The sequence below is a fragment of the Labeo rohita genome, chromosome 19 (genome assembly GCF_022985175.1).
Source record: "Labeo rohita strain BAU-BD-2019 chromosome 19, IGBB_LRoh.1.0, whole genome shotgun sequence".
NCBI lineage: Eukaryota > Metazoa > Chordata > Actinopteri > Cypriniformes > Cyprinidae > Labeo > Labeo rohita.
The window spans coordinates 19,212,540-19,232,262 of NC_066887.1; the positions used below are offsets into that span (position 1 = coordinate 19,212,540).

Genomic DNA, 19,723 nt, shown 5'->3' on the forward strand with positions numbered 1-19,723 from the left:
AAAAAAATAGCTTTGAAATGACAGGAATAAATGACATTTTAAAATATTTAAAAGAATAAATAGAAAACAGCTATTTGAAATAGTAAAAATATTTCCAAATTTGACAGTTTTTGCTGTATTTTGGATCAAATAAATGCAGGCTTGGTGAGCAGAAGCACTTATTTAAAAAAAAAAAAAACATTAAAAATCTTACTTTTCAAAAACCTTTGACTGGTAGTGTACCTAAAAAAATGTTCAAAAAAAGAGCTTTTGCAACATTCAAGCTCACGCGGTTGAGCAAATGCGGTGACATCACAGTGCCATGTCTCCGCCCCTCTCCGGCAGAAGGAGCGGAAGTTCCGTTGTGATCTGGGATAGCAAGCGGTGAGTCAATAAATTTGTAGCAGTGGGCCGCTGTTTATATCTGCTTTTTTCCTGCCTGAACCCTAAATTTTACTCTACCCCCTGACCTTGGCTTTATCGCTAGCTATAAAGGCGCAAGCTTGTCGTTGGGTAGCGTAATAGTGGGCTTATTCGCGGGGGTAGAGAGAGCCAGATAGCTCCATCTCTGAGGCTGTGGATTCATTGTGACAATCATACAGGCGAAACAGGATTAAGCTGCCTAACCGCGATCATGTCGCTCGAGTATTAATGAAACGACCTAGCGGCTTTATTTATACATGTATCCTGTTCTTGATTCCGCCAGGTTGGAAAAAAATGAGCTAAGCTTCGCCCATTTCTCTATTGTTTTCGCAGCCCATCCCTTTCTTCCCTTTCTTTTTGAAGATATGATCGTGATATTCATAGCAGCATACACGAGAAGGATTATCGCACTGACGCATTAGAGCTGATCAATACAGTCATTTATTAATATGCGTAAGTCGTTGAGTAATCAAATGCATACTGGTTCATTCAAAGTGTATTTTTCTGGCATTTAGTGGAGATATCAATAGTGGATGACTTGATAGATGTACTTGATAACATGTGCAGTATTAAAGTCCAGAACGCCAGACTGACCCATTAAACCAAGACTGGCACATGGAGTTCATTCAAGTGTTGAAACACTCCGGGCTTAAACTTGTGATAGGGTCACCCAGGCCACTCAAAGACGGATGAAACCATTAAACTGGAGTGTTTTGCCTCCTGCAGCTGTCAAGATTCGATTTCTCAGTGCTGTCATGTGATTCCAGGAAAACAGGGACCCGTGCTTTTCATTTAGGCTTTATTAGAAACAGTTTTCTGAGAACTCATATTAAGCAGATGTCTGCAAGTACAAACTTGTGATCAGCACAGCCACCAGCAGAAAATGAACCTCTGTCTGTATGATTAACACCATAGCCAGTAGGTTAAATCACCCTGTAATTTTTACTTTACCTTTCAACATGCTTTTTCTTGTTCACGTCTAGATGCTCTGCAGGTGCAGTAGAGAACTTTTAGCTTTAGATGGGCATGGATTGTAACACTAGTAATTAAACCAACTTTTGTTAATCATTCTGCAGCCTGCTGACCGTTTCTTTCTAAAATCGTCTGGTTCGTATCTTTAATGACCATTTATCCATTACTTATTGCCTGGGCCTTTTTATTTTGCGTAAATATGTTGTACTGATTGCATCTGAACGTTTGGTTTTTGTGTTTTCCTAAAAGCACTCCTCACATTGTATGTGTGGCAACAACATGTCTGTACCCCTGCTCTCGGAAGCCGTGACATTGGCTGGGACGGAGAAGGAAACGGCTGTGGTGAGAGACCAGTCGAATCATTAACTACAATCTAAAGTTGTCCAAGTTATTCATTAGCATTACACAGGACAGGCTTCAAATATACCAAATCAGTTATTTTAAGTATCCTTAAAGGTACAGTTCACCCAAAAATGAACATTTAGTCTTTTACTCATCCTTGTTCCAAACCCGTAAAACTTTGGTTCATTTTCAAAACACAAATTAGGATTTATTTAATGAAATCTGAAAGGTTTCTGTCCCTCCATTGAAAGTCTAATATTTGGCCGAGATACAAGTATTTGAAAATCTGGAATCTGAGGGTGCAAAAAACCAAAATATTGAGAAAATCACCTTTAAAGTTGTTCAAATGAAGTTCTTAGCAATGCATATTATTAATCAAAAGTTACGTTTTGATATATTTAAGGTAGGAAATGTACAAAATATCTAAATGGAACATGATCCTAATGAATTTTGGCATAAAAGAAAAATCGATAATTTTGACCCATACAGTGTATTTTTAGCTATTGCTACAATCCAGGGTCACAAATTAGTCCAGGGTCACAGATTAGACTTGTTCATCATAAAAAGCAATTGTATCTCTTCCCAGGATTTGGATTAACAGTTCGGTTCCTATGGATTCATTTTAAGATGCCTTTATGACCTTTCTGGATATTCTAAGTTTTGGTTAACTACTCTTTAAAAGAGGGACAAACTTCTCGGGTTTTATCAAAAATATCGTAATTTGTGTTTCAAAGATTAACTAAAGTATTTTGAGTTTGGAATGACATGAGGGTGTTAAAGTTCATTTTTGGGTTGACTATTTCTTTAATAGTCAACATACATTCTTAAAAATAAAGGTGCTTTAAAAGGTTCTTCACAGCGATGCCATAGAAAAACCATTTTTGGTTCCACAAAGAACCAATCAGTCTTTAAAGAACCATCTCTTTCTTACCTTTTTATAATCTAAAGAACTTTCTTACACCACAAAGAACCTTTTGTGAAACAGAAAGGTTCTTCAGATGTTAAAGGTTCTTTATGGAACCATTTAGACTAAAAAGGTTCTTCTATGGCATCGTGAAAAACCTTTATTTTTAAGAGTGTACAGCCTTTACTGTTCCTTAGATTCTCATTTACAGTCCAAATCTTCAAATAGGCTGCTTCTCTTGCACCTTTATTGCAAGAGAAGGGTGAATAGATTCATAGAAAGCTCAAGTTTGCTATTGAGATGGTGTCTTCATATAAAATAACCAAGAGTCAGCAACACACAGGAAGTCTGGCCTCATTGGGGCTTTGCGGAGATAGGTTTCACATCATATTTTGTTAACTTTGCAGGTGATCTTCCTTCATGGCTTGGGCGACACAGGGTATGTTGTGTTTATTACCTGCCTGTTGCTGGATCTTTTAATACCCCCTGGCCTGGTGTAGAAATAACCCTGTCATGTTACTTTTTATAGACACGGCTGGGCTGATGCCATGACGTCTATCCGACTGCCATACATCAAATACATCTGCCCACACGCGTAAGTGAAAGCCTGAGAATTGCAGTTGCATTTTTTTGTGTTGATTGTTATGCAATGCAAAAATGTTAGTTTCACTTGATTTGCTTTGTAATTTATTGACAAGTAGTCTATCATACTTTCTGACTCTAGACCCCGAATTCCTGTTACGCTCAACATGAAGATGACGATGCCCTCATGGTAAGTTTCCTCTGCTGTGGATAACATTAAAAATCTGGAACATTTAAATAAAAGTGCAGTGGGGATTAAAAATGTAATAGAAACCTGAGAATAAATAACTATTAGAATTTTGACCCCTTAATTTATGATGTAAAATAAAGATATATTTCAGATTTTGTGCTATTTTAGGTCACTAATCAAATCAAGTGGCTCTTTGTACAGATGGTCAGATGTTACATACATGTGGTTAAAGCAAGACAGGAACAGACAAAAATGCATGTTTGATTTCATTCTGTTCTTTTGAACTATTATTATCTAATCTAATCTAATCTAATATAAAATATAATATAATATTGAAAAATTGCTTTAATAAATTGTTAAATAGTATAATATTCTATAATGTAATATAATTAGGAAAAATATGCGTAAGTATTAATGTATTAATAAAATGCTAAATATTATATTATGTGATATTATATTATGTTATAATATATTATGTCTTATAATATGAAAAATATATATATTAATACATTTCTAAATATAACATGGAAAAAAATATATGAATAAAATGCTAAATAATATATGGAAAAAAGTGTATTAATAAAATGTTAAATAATATACTATATTATAAAATACTATAATACAATGCTAAATATTATATTATAATATAATATATGGAATAGCATTAAAAATGCTATATAATATAATATGGAAAAAAGTGTATTAATAAAATGTTATATAATATAATGTAATATAATATTGAAAAATTTGTATTAAAAAATGCTAAATGATATAATATGGAAAAAAGTGTATTAATAAAATGTTAAATAATGTAATATGCTGTAATATAATATTTTTAAAAAAGTATTAATAAAATGCTAAACAATAAAATATAATATAATATAATATAATATAATATAATATAATATAATATAATATAATATAATATGGGAAAATTTGATGAATAAAAGCATTTTCACTATTGGACTCTTGGATCTTCAATCCTTTAATTCTTGTATATTGTTTTTCGTTTCAGGTTTGATCTGATAGGCTTAAGCCCAGAATCACCAGAGGATGAAGCAGGGATTAAGAGAGCAGCAGAGAACAGTGAGCAAAATTTGTTTTTGGACACACATGCACATTGGGGCAGTTACAGCTGTCCCATGACTAGCAAGCATCTAAAAATTGGCTTAGTCTGTGTCAGCGAATGTAAAACCGCATGACTAATTTCATGACAGAGAATATTGTTCTGTGTTGAAAATTGATTATGTGGCACTAAATATAAACCACTCCTTTTCTTCAACAGTAAAGGCCATCATCGATCACGAGGTAAAGAATGGTATACCATCCAATCGTATCATTCTTGGTGGCTTTTCTCAGGTAAGTGATCAATCGTGAACATTCATGCTATCACATAATGGATAACATTGCGGATGCTTTTCAGTTCCGTTTTCGTTGTTTGATCTTTAGGGTGGAGCGCTCTCTCTCTACACCGCTCTGACCTCTCAGCAGCAACTAGCGGGTGTTGTTGGACTTAGTTGTTGGCTTCCACTTCACAAGAGTTTCCCACAGGTACTAGACGTCTGCAGGGAGTTTGTGTGAGGATAAATAAGTATATATGTAAATAGGCACGTCTATCAATATGGACCTGCTTTTTTTTATCCGTTAGGCTGCAAGTGGGAGTGGAAACAAGGGCACTCCTATTCTGCAGTGTCATGGCGAGATGGATCCCATGATCCCTGTGCAGTTCGGGGCCATGACGGCAGAGAAACTCAAGACCATCGTTTCTCCACAGAATGTCACCTTCCGCACCTACCCGGGTCTCATGCATAGCTCCTGTCCTCAGGTGAGACTCATGTTATGCTCACAGAAACCTAAACTGAACATGTTCGAATTCATTATGCAGGCTTTCACAATATCACCCCTTCTAAAACTGCTGAATCCTTTTAGACCAACTTATATGTCCTCATTTGATTAGTAGCTCTTTGTGTGTTACTGCACTTCTTTTTAACATTTTTAAGGGTGTTTACACTTGTCATGTTTGGTTCGATTAAAACGAACTCTGGTGCGATTGCTTTGTTAGTGCGGTTCATTTGAGTAAGTGTGAACGCTGCCATCCGAACCCTGGTGTGCACCAAATGAACTCTGGTGCAGTTCGAATGAAATATGAACACAACACAGACCAAATACGTCTAAACAAACCAAAAACAGGAAGTAATGACAAGATGTGACGCTATGTGACATGATTTCACGAAGGGAACAAGAGGTGTATCCAAAACAAAATGAGCAGAGGGCAAACGTGGAGCAACAAGGAGGTAAAGTGCCTTTCATGAGCTCTTTGTGAGTTTGCAGGTGGTGAAAATAAAATCATATACACGCAACGAGCACGGTTAGTTTAGCAGACGGCGTTAGGTGTATTCGACTTAGCGGCAGTGAGAAGACCGATCAGTAAATGGGTACTTAAATTCAAACGCACCTTTTCCTTTTGGTGGTTTGGAGTGTTCAGTGAGTTCCGTCATGAAATATACATCATTCAACCCGACCAATGAGGGTGTGAACTTATCATTATGCATTTAGGTTTGTATCTTTAGGTTCGCTGTCAAAAATGTCAGTGTGAACGCTAAGCGGACCAGGACCAAATGTATAATTTCCCTTTTTGCTCCGGACCAAATGAACCGAACTACAAGTGTGAACACACCCTAAAAGAAGTTTGTTCACAAAGGCTGCATTTGATGTTTGATCAAAAAACTGTAATGTGAAATATTATTAAAGTTTAAAATAACTGTAATATATAAAATAATATTCCTGTGATGACAACCTTCAGTGTCACATGATCCTTCAGAAATCGTTCAAATATGCTGTTTAGGTGCTCAAGAAACTTTCTTTTTGTTATCAATGTTAAAAAGAGTTGTACTGCTTATTTTTTGTAAAAACCATGATAAATGCAATATTTTTTGATGACTAGAATGTTCAAGACATTAATTTGAAATAGAATTCTTTTTCACATTAAGTACACTGCTGTTCAGAAGTTTGGGATCAGTGCAATTTTTTTTTTTATGTCTTTTCTGCTCATCAAGACTGTTTTATTTGATTAAAAACGGAAAATACAGAAAAAACAGTAATATTGTGAAATATGTTTGCAATTTAACATAGTGGTTTTCTATTTTAATACACTTTAAAATATAGTTTATTCCTGTGATGCAAAGCTGAATTTTCAGCATTATTACTCCAGTCTTCAGTGTCACACGATCCTTCAGAAATCATTCTAATATGCTCATTTATTATCAGGACTGGAAACAGTTGTGATGCTTAATTTTTTTTTTGGAAACTGTGATATTTTTTCAGGATTCTTTGATGAATAAAATGTTAAAAAGAACAGCATTTATTCAAAATAGAACTCTTTTGTAACAATACACACTACCATTCAAAGTTTGGGGTCAGTATTTTTTTTCATTCTTTCTTTGTTTGAAAGAAATTAATACTTGCATACACCAAGGATGCGTTAAATTGATAAAACGTGGTAGTAAAGACTTATATTATTAGAAAATATTTCTTTTGAACAAATGTGATTCTTGCTGTAAATGCTTCTTTGTAAAAATATCCTGAAAAAATATCACGGGTTCCAAAAAATATTAAGCAATGTTTCCAACATTGATAATAAATCAGTATATTAGAATGATTTCTGAAGGATCATGTGACACTGAATACTGGAGTTACGGCTGATGAAAATTCAGCTTTGCATTACAGAAATAAATTATATTTTAAAGTATATTAAAATAAAAACTGTAATTTTAAATTGCAATATTATTTCATAATATTACCTTTTTTCTGTATTATTGATTAAATAAATGGAACTTTGATGAGCATAAGAGATAATCTTACTGATCCCAAACTTCAGGGATCATCGTTGTCTTCTCATGTATTGTTTTTGATCAATTAAATGCTTCCTTGCTGAATAAAAGTATTAAATTCTTTAAATTCTTTTAATTCTGTTAATTCTGTTAAACGCTACAACACGGTACCTGTCACTAGGGCGGTACCTTTTCAAAATGCACTGATATTTTCCATACTTTAGTGGTAAATAAAAGGGTTTTCTGACAGTGTATTCTAAATATTGCTAAGAACTGTTGGAAATGGAAGCAAACACCTTTATACGACACTCCATATGAACTTATAACAGAATGAGGTCTGAACTAAAATCATGCAAAATATTATTTGTTTATGCTAGTTCTAACACTCATACTGTTATCTGATTGGCTTTACAGGAGATGTCTGCTGTGAAGGAATTCATTGAAAAGCAGTTGCCCCGAGTCTGACCTCATTCTAGCTCACTGTGACCCTTAGACACTGACCTCTCACCTCCGACCTGCCATTCCTCCACAGGAAACAGCCATGATCCCCTACAAAACACACAAAATACACGAGCATGCACATTCAGTTGTACATACTGTGAACATGCAACACATGCATACCATGTCATCTCACACCTTTCGTTGTATTTTCATACATCAGTGGACATCCATTCGTACATACAGTCATATTCCATGAAAGTCTTTTGGCCTTTTCTTTAAGGGAGACACACAAGTTTCATTATACATTCCTGTACGTGTTACATCTTAAACCATTATTTAGCATCTCTCTCTCTCTCTCTCTCTCTCTCTCAATAAGCAAGGCGGTAAAGGTAACATTTTGCTTGACAGCTCTATAACAACTCGGGAGAGTTCAGATGCTGCAAATCTGTGGTGGTGGAGGAAGTTAGTGAGAGTCCGGTGCTGTCTGGAGTGACTTGCGTTGTGCTGCTGTGCATGCTAGTCCCACGGTGCATGCTTGGGATGGGGCTTCATCGGGATGCTGCAAATCATACCTGTGCTGAAAAATATATTTTGTTTTCTTTTGTTTTTTAACTAGGAATATGAGAAAGCAAGCGAAATGGCTCAAATAAACTACGCAAATGAATCATTCAAATCTTCCAGTATGCTTTGTTCTTCTAAAACAGTTACACAGAATGAGAAAACATTACTTAATTTGTGCTCCAGCACCAAGGCTTTGAATCTATATGGAAAAATGAGTTTTTCTAGCACGACATATAATAAACTTAAAGCATTTTAGAATAAACACACATACCCAGCTATAGATTTGAGTATTTGATTGTATAATAATCAAAAATGCTAAGCTTCTGCCAACACTTATTAAAAATAATGAGTGAGTCACTCCAGACGGCGGATAATATTTTCCAGTTGCTTTAAATAGCTTCTCCAATCCTCCCTAATTCCCTGTCCACCTCATAACCTCATCATCCTCCGCTCACGTGACCAAACACATTTTAAGTGTTTAGGGGTCTCAGATTGCATATGTATATACATTTCAGGTTCCCTATTATTGCATAAAAGTATTGTTTACTGACATGACCTATTAATAAAAGATGGAAGGTCACAGTTACGCAGCAGCGTGGCAGATTAACCCTGCTGATATTAAAGAAGTAACCTTGATTAGCTATTAAAATTGAAAGATGAGTTTGCAAACATAGTCATTTCTCTCACAGTTTGCTTGTATACATTTGAAAATGGATTAAAATGGTTTCTGTGTGATGATATCTAAACAAGTTGTTTGCAAAGTAGTGAATGTTGCTTTTTTAAATCTAAATAGATGTTCTTCGATATATTATTTCAGTGTTATTTTAACTTACCAAGTCCATTTGACTTCAATGTTTTCATAACTGGTATGATCCTCTCTTTTATAATTGGCATTTTTCCTGTTAGATTCATTTCTTAGCTTCTCAGTCAGGTTTCCTATATGCCCTGTGGCTTGAATGTTTATTGTATGAATCATGGGCATGCCAGGCACAAGTTGGTCAGCAGAAACTGGCAATATCTTTGGGTTTAACAGTGAACTTATCAGTTTATGTCCACCTGAGTTGTATTTTGTTGTTGGGTTTTTGGTTTGTCATTTGTGCTTGTTTTAAAAAAAGAATCCGTCATGTTCTTTTGTCGTTGTCTTTTTATTTGAAGTGTACTGAGGGACAATTGGTCCTTCGGAAACTTTACCGAAACATCTGTATGTGAAATAAATGATGCAAATCACAACATAGCAGTCTTGTGTTTTATTGATAATGTTATGCATTTTTGTATATAGAGATTAGTAGGAGAGATGACAGGAAAGCAGTGGGAGGAGAGAGGCAAAGGACCTCGAGATAGGATTCGAACTCGGGTCGCGCTGAGCGCTGTATGTGGACGCACTAACCGCAAGACTGTTGGCGCCGACGATAATGTTACTTTAATAATTTTCAAATAGATTTATTTGAGAACTTCAACTGAAAAAGGCATGTCAATATTAGACATAAGTTCCCAATATGAAGGTCTGGTTTTGTACACCCTGTCTCTCCTTTTGTTTTCCTAACAGGAGGTAAGCAAATAGACCAAAGGGTGTAACATTTAAATACAGAAAATGTAAGCCTATTATTTGAGTCATACAGTAATGGACCTTTCTCACATTTCGGGTTTCTCATAGCGAAAGTTGTCATAGTTGGGTAAAATCCGAGAGCAGTGAATGGGGGAGTACCATAAACATATTTTTTGCATTACCATTTGCTCAAATAGCAAAAGAAAAACTACACGATAGTGTTTTCACGACTTTCAATCAAAGGAAAAAAATTGAGAGAGACTGATATCGGCAGTCAGAAGAAAGAACAATGTCAAATTTACTGTCCCTCCCATAGACGGGGCATTAGAAACACCCCCGCATAGTGTTAACTAGTTTTAACTTGATGATAAGGTTGTATAATACAAAGTATAGTGTTATAAATGTACATACATATTTTTAAAAATCAAAATATAAAAAAGTTTAAAGGATTTATGATGACGTTAAAACGCGTCATCACAGGCTTGTGAAAGGGGTCCATAAACAAGTCCTTAGTTTACATAAAGGTCCAAAGTGGTCAAAATGTGCACAAACCCTCAAGAAAGCTATCTAGCTTGAGCAGAAGTGCTGTCGTCAATGGATGACCTAGTTTTGACTGCTGCTTGAAATAGTACTGATCAAAAACGTGCCCTAATTAAAGAATGTAGGCCTATAAAAACTGCCTGTAAATTAAGGGGAAAGACACTGTCTTTCATCAAAATCATTTGACAAATGTATGACAGATTCAATACTAACATCCAGATTGGTTTAGTTCATATTTCTGTAGAATCTGCTTATCGTGCAATAGACTGAAATTTAAATGATATTTCAGAGTCGATATATTCCTTTAGGTGGCGCAAATGCGTTACTTTTTTCCGAACACATCACATTTGTAACCAAATGTTTTTTTGCACTTGTAATCTAAAGTTATTGCTGTATTTTACATACATACATACATACATACATACACACACACACACACACACATATATATATATATATATAAAATATACACCTCTCACATAACATTAAAAGGTTTATTTTTGCTTTACTAAGAATATAACGCATAGTTTAAAAAACATAGACTAAATTAAATATAAAATATATTATATAATAAATAAAATAAATATTTAATAAATGTAATTAATATTAAATTCTGAAAAGACTAAAGGAAAAATTACAAGATTAATTATTAAATTATTTATTTATTTCAGATTTGGATTTTGCAGATTTGTGCTCCCGTAATTGTTTATTTTAAAACCCCTTTTTAAATAAATAAAATTGAATTACCAATCAGTCAAAAGTGAGTTTTTTAATTTTTTTTTTTTTTTCATCTCTTTTAGTACTCACCAAGCCTGCATTTATTTTATCCAAAGTACAGCAAACACAGTCAAATATTCTCACTATTTAAAAAGATGTTTTTATTTGAATATATTTTAAAATGTAATTTATTCCTGTGATTTCAAAGCTAAATTTTTAGCATCATTACCATTTACATGATCCTTCAGAAATCATCCTAATATTCTGATTTGCTGCTCAAAAAACAATAAGAATTATTATTATTATGTTGAAAACAGCAGAGTAGAATTTTTTCAGGTTTCTTTGGTGAACTGAAAGTTCAGAAGTACAGCATTTATCTGAAATAGGAATCTTTTGGCACATTATAAATGTTATAGCATCACTTTTGATCAATTTAAAGCATCCTTGCTAAATCAAAGTATTAATTTCTATAATTTATTTTTAAATAATAATAAAATAAAATAAAATAAAAGAAGTAAATAAAACATAAAATATTATACTGACTTCAAGCTTTTGAACGGTATAGTGCATAATGTTACAAAACTTTTTACTTCAGATAAATGCTGATCTTTGGTTCTTTCTATCCATCAAAGAATCCTAAAAAAAATGTACTCAACTGTTTTAAATATTGATAATAATAATAATAATAATAGTAATAAATGTTTCTTGAACAGCAATATTAGAATGATTTCTGAAGGATCATGTAACAGACTGGAGTAATGATGCTGAAAATGTATCTTTGATCACAGGAAAAAATTACATTTTAAAATATATTCAAATAGAAAGCAGTTATTTTAAATAGCAAAAATATTTCACAATGTTACTGCTTTCGCTGTATTTTGTATCAAATAAATGCAGGCTTGATGAGCAGAAGAGACTTCTTTAAAAAACATTAAAAATCCTACTGTTTAAAAACTTTGACTGGTAGTGTATTTATAAGGCTACTAATATGACGTTTATGATTTAAACCAATTTTATTGTAACATTAATTTCTTTATGTGTAAAACGTTTTTTGAGTGGACCTTGATATTAGGTGAATATTACACTGTTCCTCAGACTCCTCGATAGGTGGCGGTAAGCGGCACTTCAACTCTGTCCGTCATCTACCGTTAACACCGCGAAGGAGACGCAGATTATTGTCCTATGAAATGAGAGCATGACCAGCAAACACAGCCACGAGCACCACCCCTATGATTATACAGTTCTTTATCATTTCTTTTACATAATCTCTGACATGATCGAAGGTCTGCTGTCCGACAACAATGTTGATATAAGCTTTTGACAAGCCGCTTGCTCTGCTCATTCGATGTGTCAACGCTTAATGGATACGTCCAAATCAGAGATGAGGTACGTGTGTGATTGTTTGTGTGTTGATCGCTCATGTCAACACGCCTTAGTGTCGAAATCTCCGCTTGACCAGTTCAGAAGTGTGAAAAAAGAAAAGCTCTGCTTTATCAAACATGTTTGTTGCTAGATGGCTTTAATGCAAGGGGTCTGTCAGCCATAGACCGGTATTGATGAACTGGACTAATGATGCTGATTAGCTGTCAACACAGTAAATGCATCCTTGAAAACTACTGGTACAAAGCTTTAGTTTGTTGAATGATATTCCCAGTTTTATTCTTAGAGAACTGCTGCAAATGCTTCATGAGAAATCCAGCTAGCTTCACCACCACTAAAAACAAATAAGCAAGTCACAGAACTAGTATGCAGTATACACTGACATGGACTACGTGAGACTCAGTCTTTTGTGTGTGTTTGTTAGTAACTGCTTTCTTTTTGAAACCACTAAGTAATCTGTAAACAGCGTTTTATGTGTTTAAGTTTGCAACCATGTTGACTTCTTGTGTATTGTTAAAGGGTAGTTCACTCAAAGAGAAGATTATATCATCCTTTACTCACCCTCATGTTGTTGCAAATCCGCATGACTTTCTGTTGAAGAACACAAAAGGAGATGTTGTGCAGCATGTCAGCTATGTCACCAGTGACATAGACAGGGAAATATAAAATGGGTCACACTTAACTGGCCTTAACTACTGTCTGTTAACATTAAATACTAACTAGACTGCCGATTTGCTATGTAACTACATGTTGTTATGGAAAATTCCCACAGGTTTTAGGTATGGATTGCTTTTAGGAGTAAGGATAGGATAAGGACTGAGGGTTATAGCTTTGGGATAATGATTTGGTTAAGCGTAACTACAAATGCTAATTTAAATGTACTTAAATTGGTGGGAACTGCTGTCCCACGATTAAAAAACACATTTAAAAAGCCAAGATCCTTCTGTTATCTATTGAAATCAACAATATTTAAAATATTAGTAAGCTAAGATATTTAAAATCATCATTTATTGGGCTGTCCCGAACGCTAACCCCTAAATTTCATCTTGTGAAAATGATATTGAAATTGTTATATTTCCCCATTGTTGTTTTTAAAAGCATCTCTGTGATTGTTTTAAAAAGCGAAGTTCAGAAAAAATAATAATTTTATATTTTCTTTGTGAATTAGGAAAGTTTTTGTAAAAAAAGAAAGTGTCTTGCATTTTCATGTCACTACTGAAACACTGTATATATTGGCTAAGACTGATTTTAACTACATTTATGATCTGGAAATATTTATGTGTCACTCTCACTGTCATAGCTACATGGTATGAGTAGATAAGCCCCATCATTTTGAGGTAAATGTGTTCAAAAGTCTGAAAAATCTGTGTGTAACTTTAAAAAACATCACTACCGGACACCATTTTTCTGCAACTAAGCACGTATTTTTTTAGGAGTTATTCAATAACATTTGATAACATGGTACTAGCTAACCATGTGCTGATTAGCATATCTGAGCTAGGTTCAAAAGTAACCAAAACTGTCACTATTGAAACAGTCACGACCGAAACATGTCATCATTAAACACATAGTCTTTTATTTGGGGGAAATAAACAATTTTAGTACAGTTATGCAATTTTTTAGTATTTTAGTATGCTTTAGTTGTGTTTTTGTTTGCAAGTTAAAATTCTGTAATGTGACACTAACACAGCTTTACTGTCACTACTGAAAATGTGCTGTCACTTCTAAAACATAGGACGTTTTGTCAAAACTATATAATAAAATAAAGTATACTAAGTTAACTAACTAATCAACTAAGATATTATGATATTTTCTGGTCCAGTGTAAGTTCAAACTAATGAATCTTAACTTTGAAATCAGTATGATCAACTTTTTGCATTTCACAAAGAAAAATTGGATTCAAAATACAACAAATCTCATAAATTAAAATATTAAAACACTTAAAATATTATTAAAAATCCAAGTGTTATTGATTTACCATTGAAAAAGTTAATAAAATAGCGAAAAAATCTATTTACAATGTAGATGTAATCAAAATCTTAATAGGTCAGTATAACCCTTCTAATTACATTATGATTACTGTGATTCGGTAGTGACAAATTTGAGGAGAGGACAAATATTCCAAAACTTCCTGAATATACAATATGAGAATTAACTACACAATTACTAGAAATGTGTATGTATATTATACAATTTGCATACATACAATTTTTTGGAATTTTTTACAAGACGTTTCCAATTCTAACTCTGTAGAATGGCCCATATACATAGTAGTTAAAGCCACCTGACTGAAAAGTGTAACCATGCAATAAAAGCGAATATTCACAGAGACTGTCACTTCACATTTCTCATTTTGTCTTCTAAAAAATAATGATAAAGGTTTGGTACTGTCACTTTAAATGTCAGGTTACTGCATGCTGTTCTTGTGAGCCATGGCGATTAATTAGCCTGTAGTTTCAGACGTTGTTAAAAGTGATAACGGCAGTTGAGGATCATCTTTTAACACAAAGCCTGCATTGTTTGAAAGTAGCCCACTGCCTGTAAAATGAATGCAAATGGAGTTTTTCCATTAATGGACACACAGTATGTTTAATGATTGAGCTCTAGTGTGGGGGAAGCTTGTAGAACCGTTTCCCTCTCTTTGTGTGCCTGCCAAGTGCTGCTCTTAATTCATCTGTTCTGCATTCTCAGACGTCCCACCTGAAAATTCGACCACAAGCCCAAAGTGAGTTTGTAATGATCCTTCTGAGTTCTAAAATGTGCTTTGTTTCTGACGTAACTCCGTAGACATTTTTGTTTAAATGTGAGTGAATGGGAAATGATGTGGAAAAGAACAACAGAGCAGACAGAATGACCTAAAAAACCGGGTCGAACGCCCGGCTCCCACTCACTCATGCCCGATCGGTGCACCTGCTGCCGCCCTCTCCTCTCCCACAACCCTCTCAAGCAGATTTATTAGAGCATGACATGATGCATACTGGTTTGTTTTGCTGATGAAACATTATAGATCCCCTAGGTCATGTAACCTTTTAAAAAGGTTTCTTTTTTAGTATACTTGCCCTTTTTTATCATAAAGGCACAGCCGTTTTATCTGATTTAAATGTTTCGAAAAAAGGGTAACAATCAGATCAGATAAGGACACCTGCAAGATTGTTATTTGCACAATGTGGTCATATGCAAATTAGCATTTTGTAAAGCAGACTTGTTCTGTTACATTAGGGAATTCCAGAAGATAGTTTTGTGAGTTGGATAGTAGTGTGTTTATTTTTCTCATAATAGTGCAGTAGCTGCGTATGAGTTATATTTATAGCTGAACGGTATAAATATTTACTATTTAATATGCTACAAAGCAGAAAAACCTATGAAGGGCTTTATAAAAACTCAGCGCTCAAGTCAAAAGTTCAACTTTTAAAAAATGTTCTCAAGACCTTCATTCTACTACTCTAAGTCTTGTTTTAATGGCCAAAAGTTAAGTCATTTGTTGGTTGATTTCCCAGGAATGTGTAAACACTTTGGCAATTTCAAAACATTTGCATATACACTGACCAAAATTATAAACGCATCACTTTTGTTTTTGCCCCCATTTTTCGTGAGCTGAACTCAAAGATCTAAGACTTTTTCTATGTACACAAAAGGCCTATTTCTCTCAAATATTGTTCACAAATCTGTCTAAATCTGTGTTAGTGAGCACTTCTACTTTGCCAAGATAATCCATTCACCTCACAGGTGTGGCATATCAAGTTGCTGATTATACAGCATGATTATTGCACAGGTTTGCCTTAGGCTGGCCACTCTAAAATGTGCAGTTTTACTGTATTGGTGGGGGTCAGAAAACCAGTCAGTATCTGGTGTGACCACCATTTGCCTTGCAGTGCAACACATCTCCTTCGCATAGAGTTGATCAGGTTGTTGATTGTGGCCTGTGAAATGTTGGTCCACTCCTCTTCAATGGCTGTGCGAAGTTGCAATTGGTCAGTGTATATAAACACTACCAGTCAATTACAAATACAAGTTTTTGGACATTAAGATTTTTAATGTTTTTTTTCTTGTTTTTTTTTTTAGTATTTTATTTTAAAGAAGTATCTTCTGCTCCCTACGTCTGCATTTATTTGGTCCAAAATACAGCAAAAGCAGTAACATTTTAATTAATTTTTATAGAAATTAATACTTTTATTTAGCAAGGATGCTTTAAATTGATCAAAAGGGCTCTAAATGATCCCAGCTGAGAAAGAAGGGTCTTATCCTGCGGAACGATCGGTCAAAAAAAAAAAAAAAAAAAAAAAACCTCAGGAAGGTAATTTTGAAGATGCTGGAGAAAGATGGGAGATGGGGATAGAGACATTTATAATGCTACAAAAGATTTCTATTTCAGATAAATGCTGTTCTTCTGTACATTCTATTCATCAAAGAACCTAAAGAAATTCTACTCAAAATTCTGCAACAATAATAATAATAATAAATGTTTTTTGAGCAGCAAATCAGAATATTAGAATGATTTCTGAAGGGTTAAGTGACTGTCAACTTTGATGTGATGTCAGCTTTGAAATCACAGGAATAATTTACATTTTAAAATATATTCAAACATAAAACAGTTGTTTTAAATCATCAAATTATTTAAAAAATTTACTGTTTTTGCAGTTCTTTGGATCAAATAAATGCAGGTTAGGTGAGCTGAAGAGACTTTTTTAAAAAAACATTAAAAAAAATTACTGTTCAAAAACTTTTGACTGGTAGTGTATATATATATATTTTTAAGTGCAAACACAACAGTCGATCTCATTTATCAACTCTGTCATCTCTCAAGAAATGTTCAGACTTTATGGATTAAGTTCAGAGTCCAGAAAGACTATTGATGGATCTAATCATGACAAACAGTAATGCTACCCCAGTCTTATTTTTGTCCAATATTTTTTTGTATTTTTGAGTCAAGCTTTGGAGGTTAAAGGAGAAGTTCACTCCCAGAACAAAAATTTACAGATAATGTACTTACTCCATTGTCATCCAAGAGGTTCATGCCTTTCTTTCTTCATTTGTAAAGAAATTATGTTTTTTGAGGAAAACATTTCAGATTTATCTCTGTGTAGTGGACCATGAGTTTGAACGTCCAAATTCAGTTTAAATGCAGCTTCAAAGGGCTCTAAATGATCCCAGCCGAGGAAGAAGGGTCTTATCTAGCGAAACAATCGATCAAAAATACCCTAACTGTATTGACCCAGATTACACAGAGTATGCATGCGCATCGCAGAGCTAGACAAGACGAGCATTTGAGGTTAAAAAGTATATACGTTTTATTTTTTTTTTTTAGAAAATGACTGATCGTTTTGCTAGATAAGACCCTTCTTCCTTGGCTGGGATTGTTTAGAGCCCTTTGAAGCTCCACTGAAACTGCACTTTGGACATTCAAACTCGCAGGCACCATAGAAGTCCACTATATTGAGGTAATTCCTGAAATGTTTTCCACAAAACTTAATTTCTTTACAAAGAAAGAAAGGCATTAACATCTTGGATGACAACGGGGTGAGTACATTATCTGTAAATTTTTGTTCTGGAAGTGAACTTCTCCTTTAAGGTAATGGACTAGTGATGGGCATAGAGATTATGTATCACATTTAGAGCAAAACCTGATTGTCTAGTGTCAGATTTTTAAATAGAGATTGCAATATGCTGCTGTTGATTTTCCACATTGATTTTACATCCCATGATGTCACACAGTAAATAACAGATTCCAGACGCTGTGATTGTGTTGATGTGTTTACAGGACTTGCGGTATGCGGCCCATCCACTCTCACGCTGGCTGAGTGCTGAAAACTTAATGTGGGCCGCTCTGCGGCTCCCACCAAAGCTCCTGCCATGGGGAATACCGCCACCAAGTTTCGTAAAGCACTTATCAGTGGAGACGAAGGCCTGGCTTGCCAGCTTTATGAGAGCAACCCCCAATTTAAAGAGGCTCTGGAGCCCAACGCATCTTATGGGGAGCCCTATCAACACAACACACCCCTGCACTACGCCTCACGCCATGCCATGACACGCCTCATCAGGTAGGAATCTGTGAATGAGTGTGCACCAAAATACAAGCACTAGCCTCTACTGGTCGAGTTGTGATTGTTCACCTTAAATTTCAATGCCAGAGTGAGCAAAATAAAGAACTGTTATTATTAAATTGTGTTATTATTAGTTATTAAATTACAATTTATAATTAGTTCAAAGATTAGTTTACTCAAAAATTAAAATTCTGTCATTAATTACTTACCCAGATGTCGTTCCACACCAGTAAGTTTGTAAGACAGTAAGACAGCAAAGCAACTACCACGTTTAAGACCCAGAAAAGTACAGCAGTGGTTCAACTGTAATGTTATAAAGCTATGAGAATACTTTTTGTGCGCAAATAAAACAAAAATAATGACTTCATTCAACAATTTCTTCTGTTCTGTGTCAGTATTTGACATGGACTGTTTTAAAGAAGTTCACTTCCAGAACAAAAATTTACAGATAATGTACTCACCCCTTTGTCATCAAAGATGTTCATGTGTTTCTTTCTTCAGTTGTAAAGAAATTATGTTTTTTAAAGAAAACATTTCAGGATTTCTCTCCGTATAGTGGACTTCTATGGTGCCCACGAGTTTGCACTTCCAAAATGCAGTTTAAATGTAGCTTCAAAGCGCTCTAGACGATCCCAGCCGAGGAAGAAGGGTCTTTTTAAAGAAATTGACAATTTATATACTTTTTAACCTCAAATGCTCGTCATGTCTAGCTCTGCGTGAACACTGTGTATTCCGGTTTAAGTCAATTAGGGTATGTCGAAAAACTCCCATCTGATTTTCTTCTCCACATTCAAAATCGTCCTACATCGCTGTTTTTTTTTTTTTTTTTTTTTTTTTTTTTGTAAAGGGCGTTTGATCATCTTTGCATGTTCATTTTCTAAACACTGGATCGGTACTTCTGCAGTGATGTAGGACAATTTTGAAGTTGGAGGAGAAAATGAGATGGGAGTTTTTTGACCTACCCTAACTGTCTTGAACCGAAATACACAGAGCTCATGCAGTGATAGACAAGATGAGCATTTGAGGTTACAAAGTATATAAATTGTCACCTTTTTTTCTTTTTTTTTTTAGAAAATAACCAATCGTTTCGCTAGACAAGACCCTTTTTCCTTGTCTGGGATCATTTAGAGCACTTTGAAGTAGGGCTGTGAGCGATTAATCGCGATTAATTGCATACAAAATAAAAGTTTGAGTTTGCCTAATATATGTGTGTGTACTGTGTATAATTATTATGTATATATAAATACAAACACATTCATGTATATATTTAAGAAA

At 34.4% G+C, this 19,723-nt stretch overlaps 2 protein-coding genes across 5 annotated transcripts in view; both read left to right on the top strand.

Annotated features, from left to right (window-relative positions):
- The first annotated feature begins 283 nt into the window (after positions 1–283).
- lypla2 (lysophospholipase 2) lies at positions 284–9,454 on the top strand. Of its 2 annotated transcripts, XM_051137068.1 has the most exons (11): positions 347–363; positions 1,479–1,509; positions 1,624–1,716; positions 3,028–3,059; positions 3,150–3,215; positions 3,345–3,392; positions 4,408–4,478; positions 4,678–4,751; positions 4,842–4,943; positions 5,041–5,217; positions 7,637–9,454. In XM_051137068.1, the coding sequence occupies exons 3-11, from the start codon at positions 1,639–1,641 to the stop codon at positions 7,685–7,687; spliced, it is 699 nt and encodes a 232-aa protein (XP_050993025.1). In that variant the 5' UTR covers positions 347–363; positions 1,479–1,509; positions 1,624–1,638; the 3' UTR covers positions 7,688–9,454. The 2 variants fall into 2 exon arrangements, with proteins under 2 accessions (XP_050993024.1, XP_050993025.1); XM_051137067.1 differs by lacking the exon at positions 1,479–1,509 and having other exon boundaries at positions 284–363.
- Positions 9,455–12,220: 2,766 nt separating this feature from the next.
- ankib1a (ankyrin repeat and IBR domain containing 1a) overlaps positions 12,221–19,723 on the top strand; it is a 38,495-nt gene continuing 30,992 nt past the window's right edge. For 2 of the 3 annotated variants that reach the window (XM_051137005.1, XM_051137007.1), the window contains exons 1-2: positions 12,221–12,413; positions 18,166–18,445. In XM_051137005.1, the coding sequence (XP_050992962.1) occupies positions 18,258–18,445 (188 nt within the window). In that variant the 5' untranslated portion in view covers positions 12,221–12,413; positions 18,166–18,257. Of the gene's footprint in view, positions 12,414–15,098; positions 15,133–18,165; positions 18,446–19,723 lie in introns of all 3 variants that reach the window. The other variant, XM_051137006.1, reaches the window with a different exon arrangement.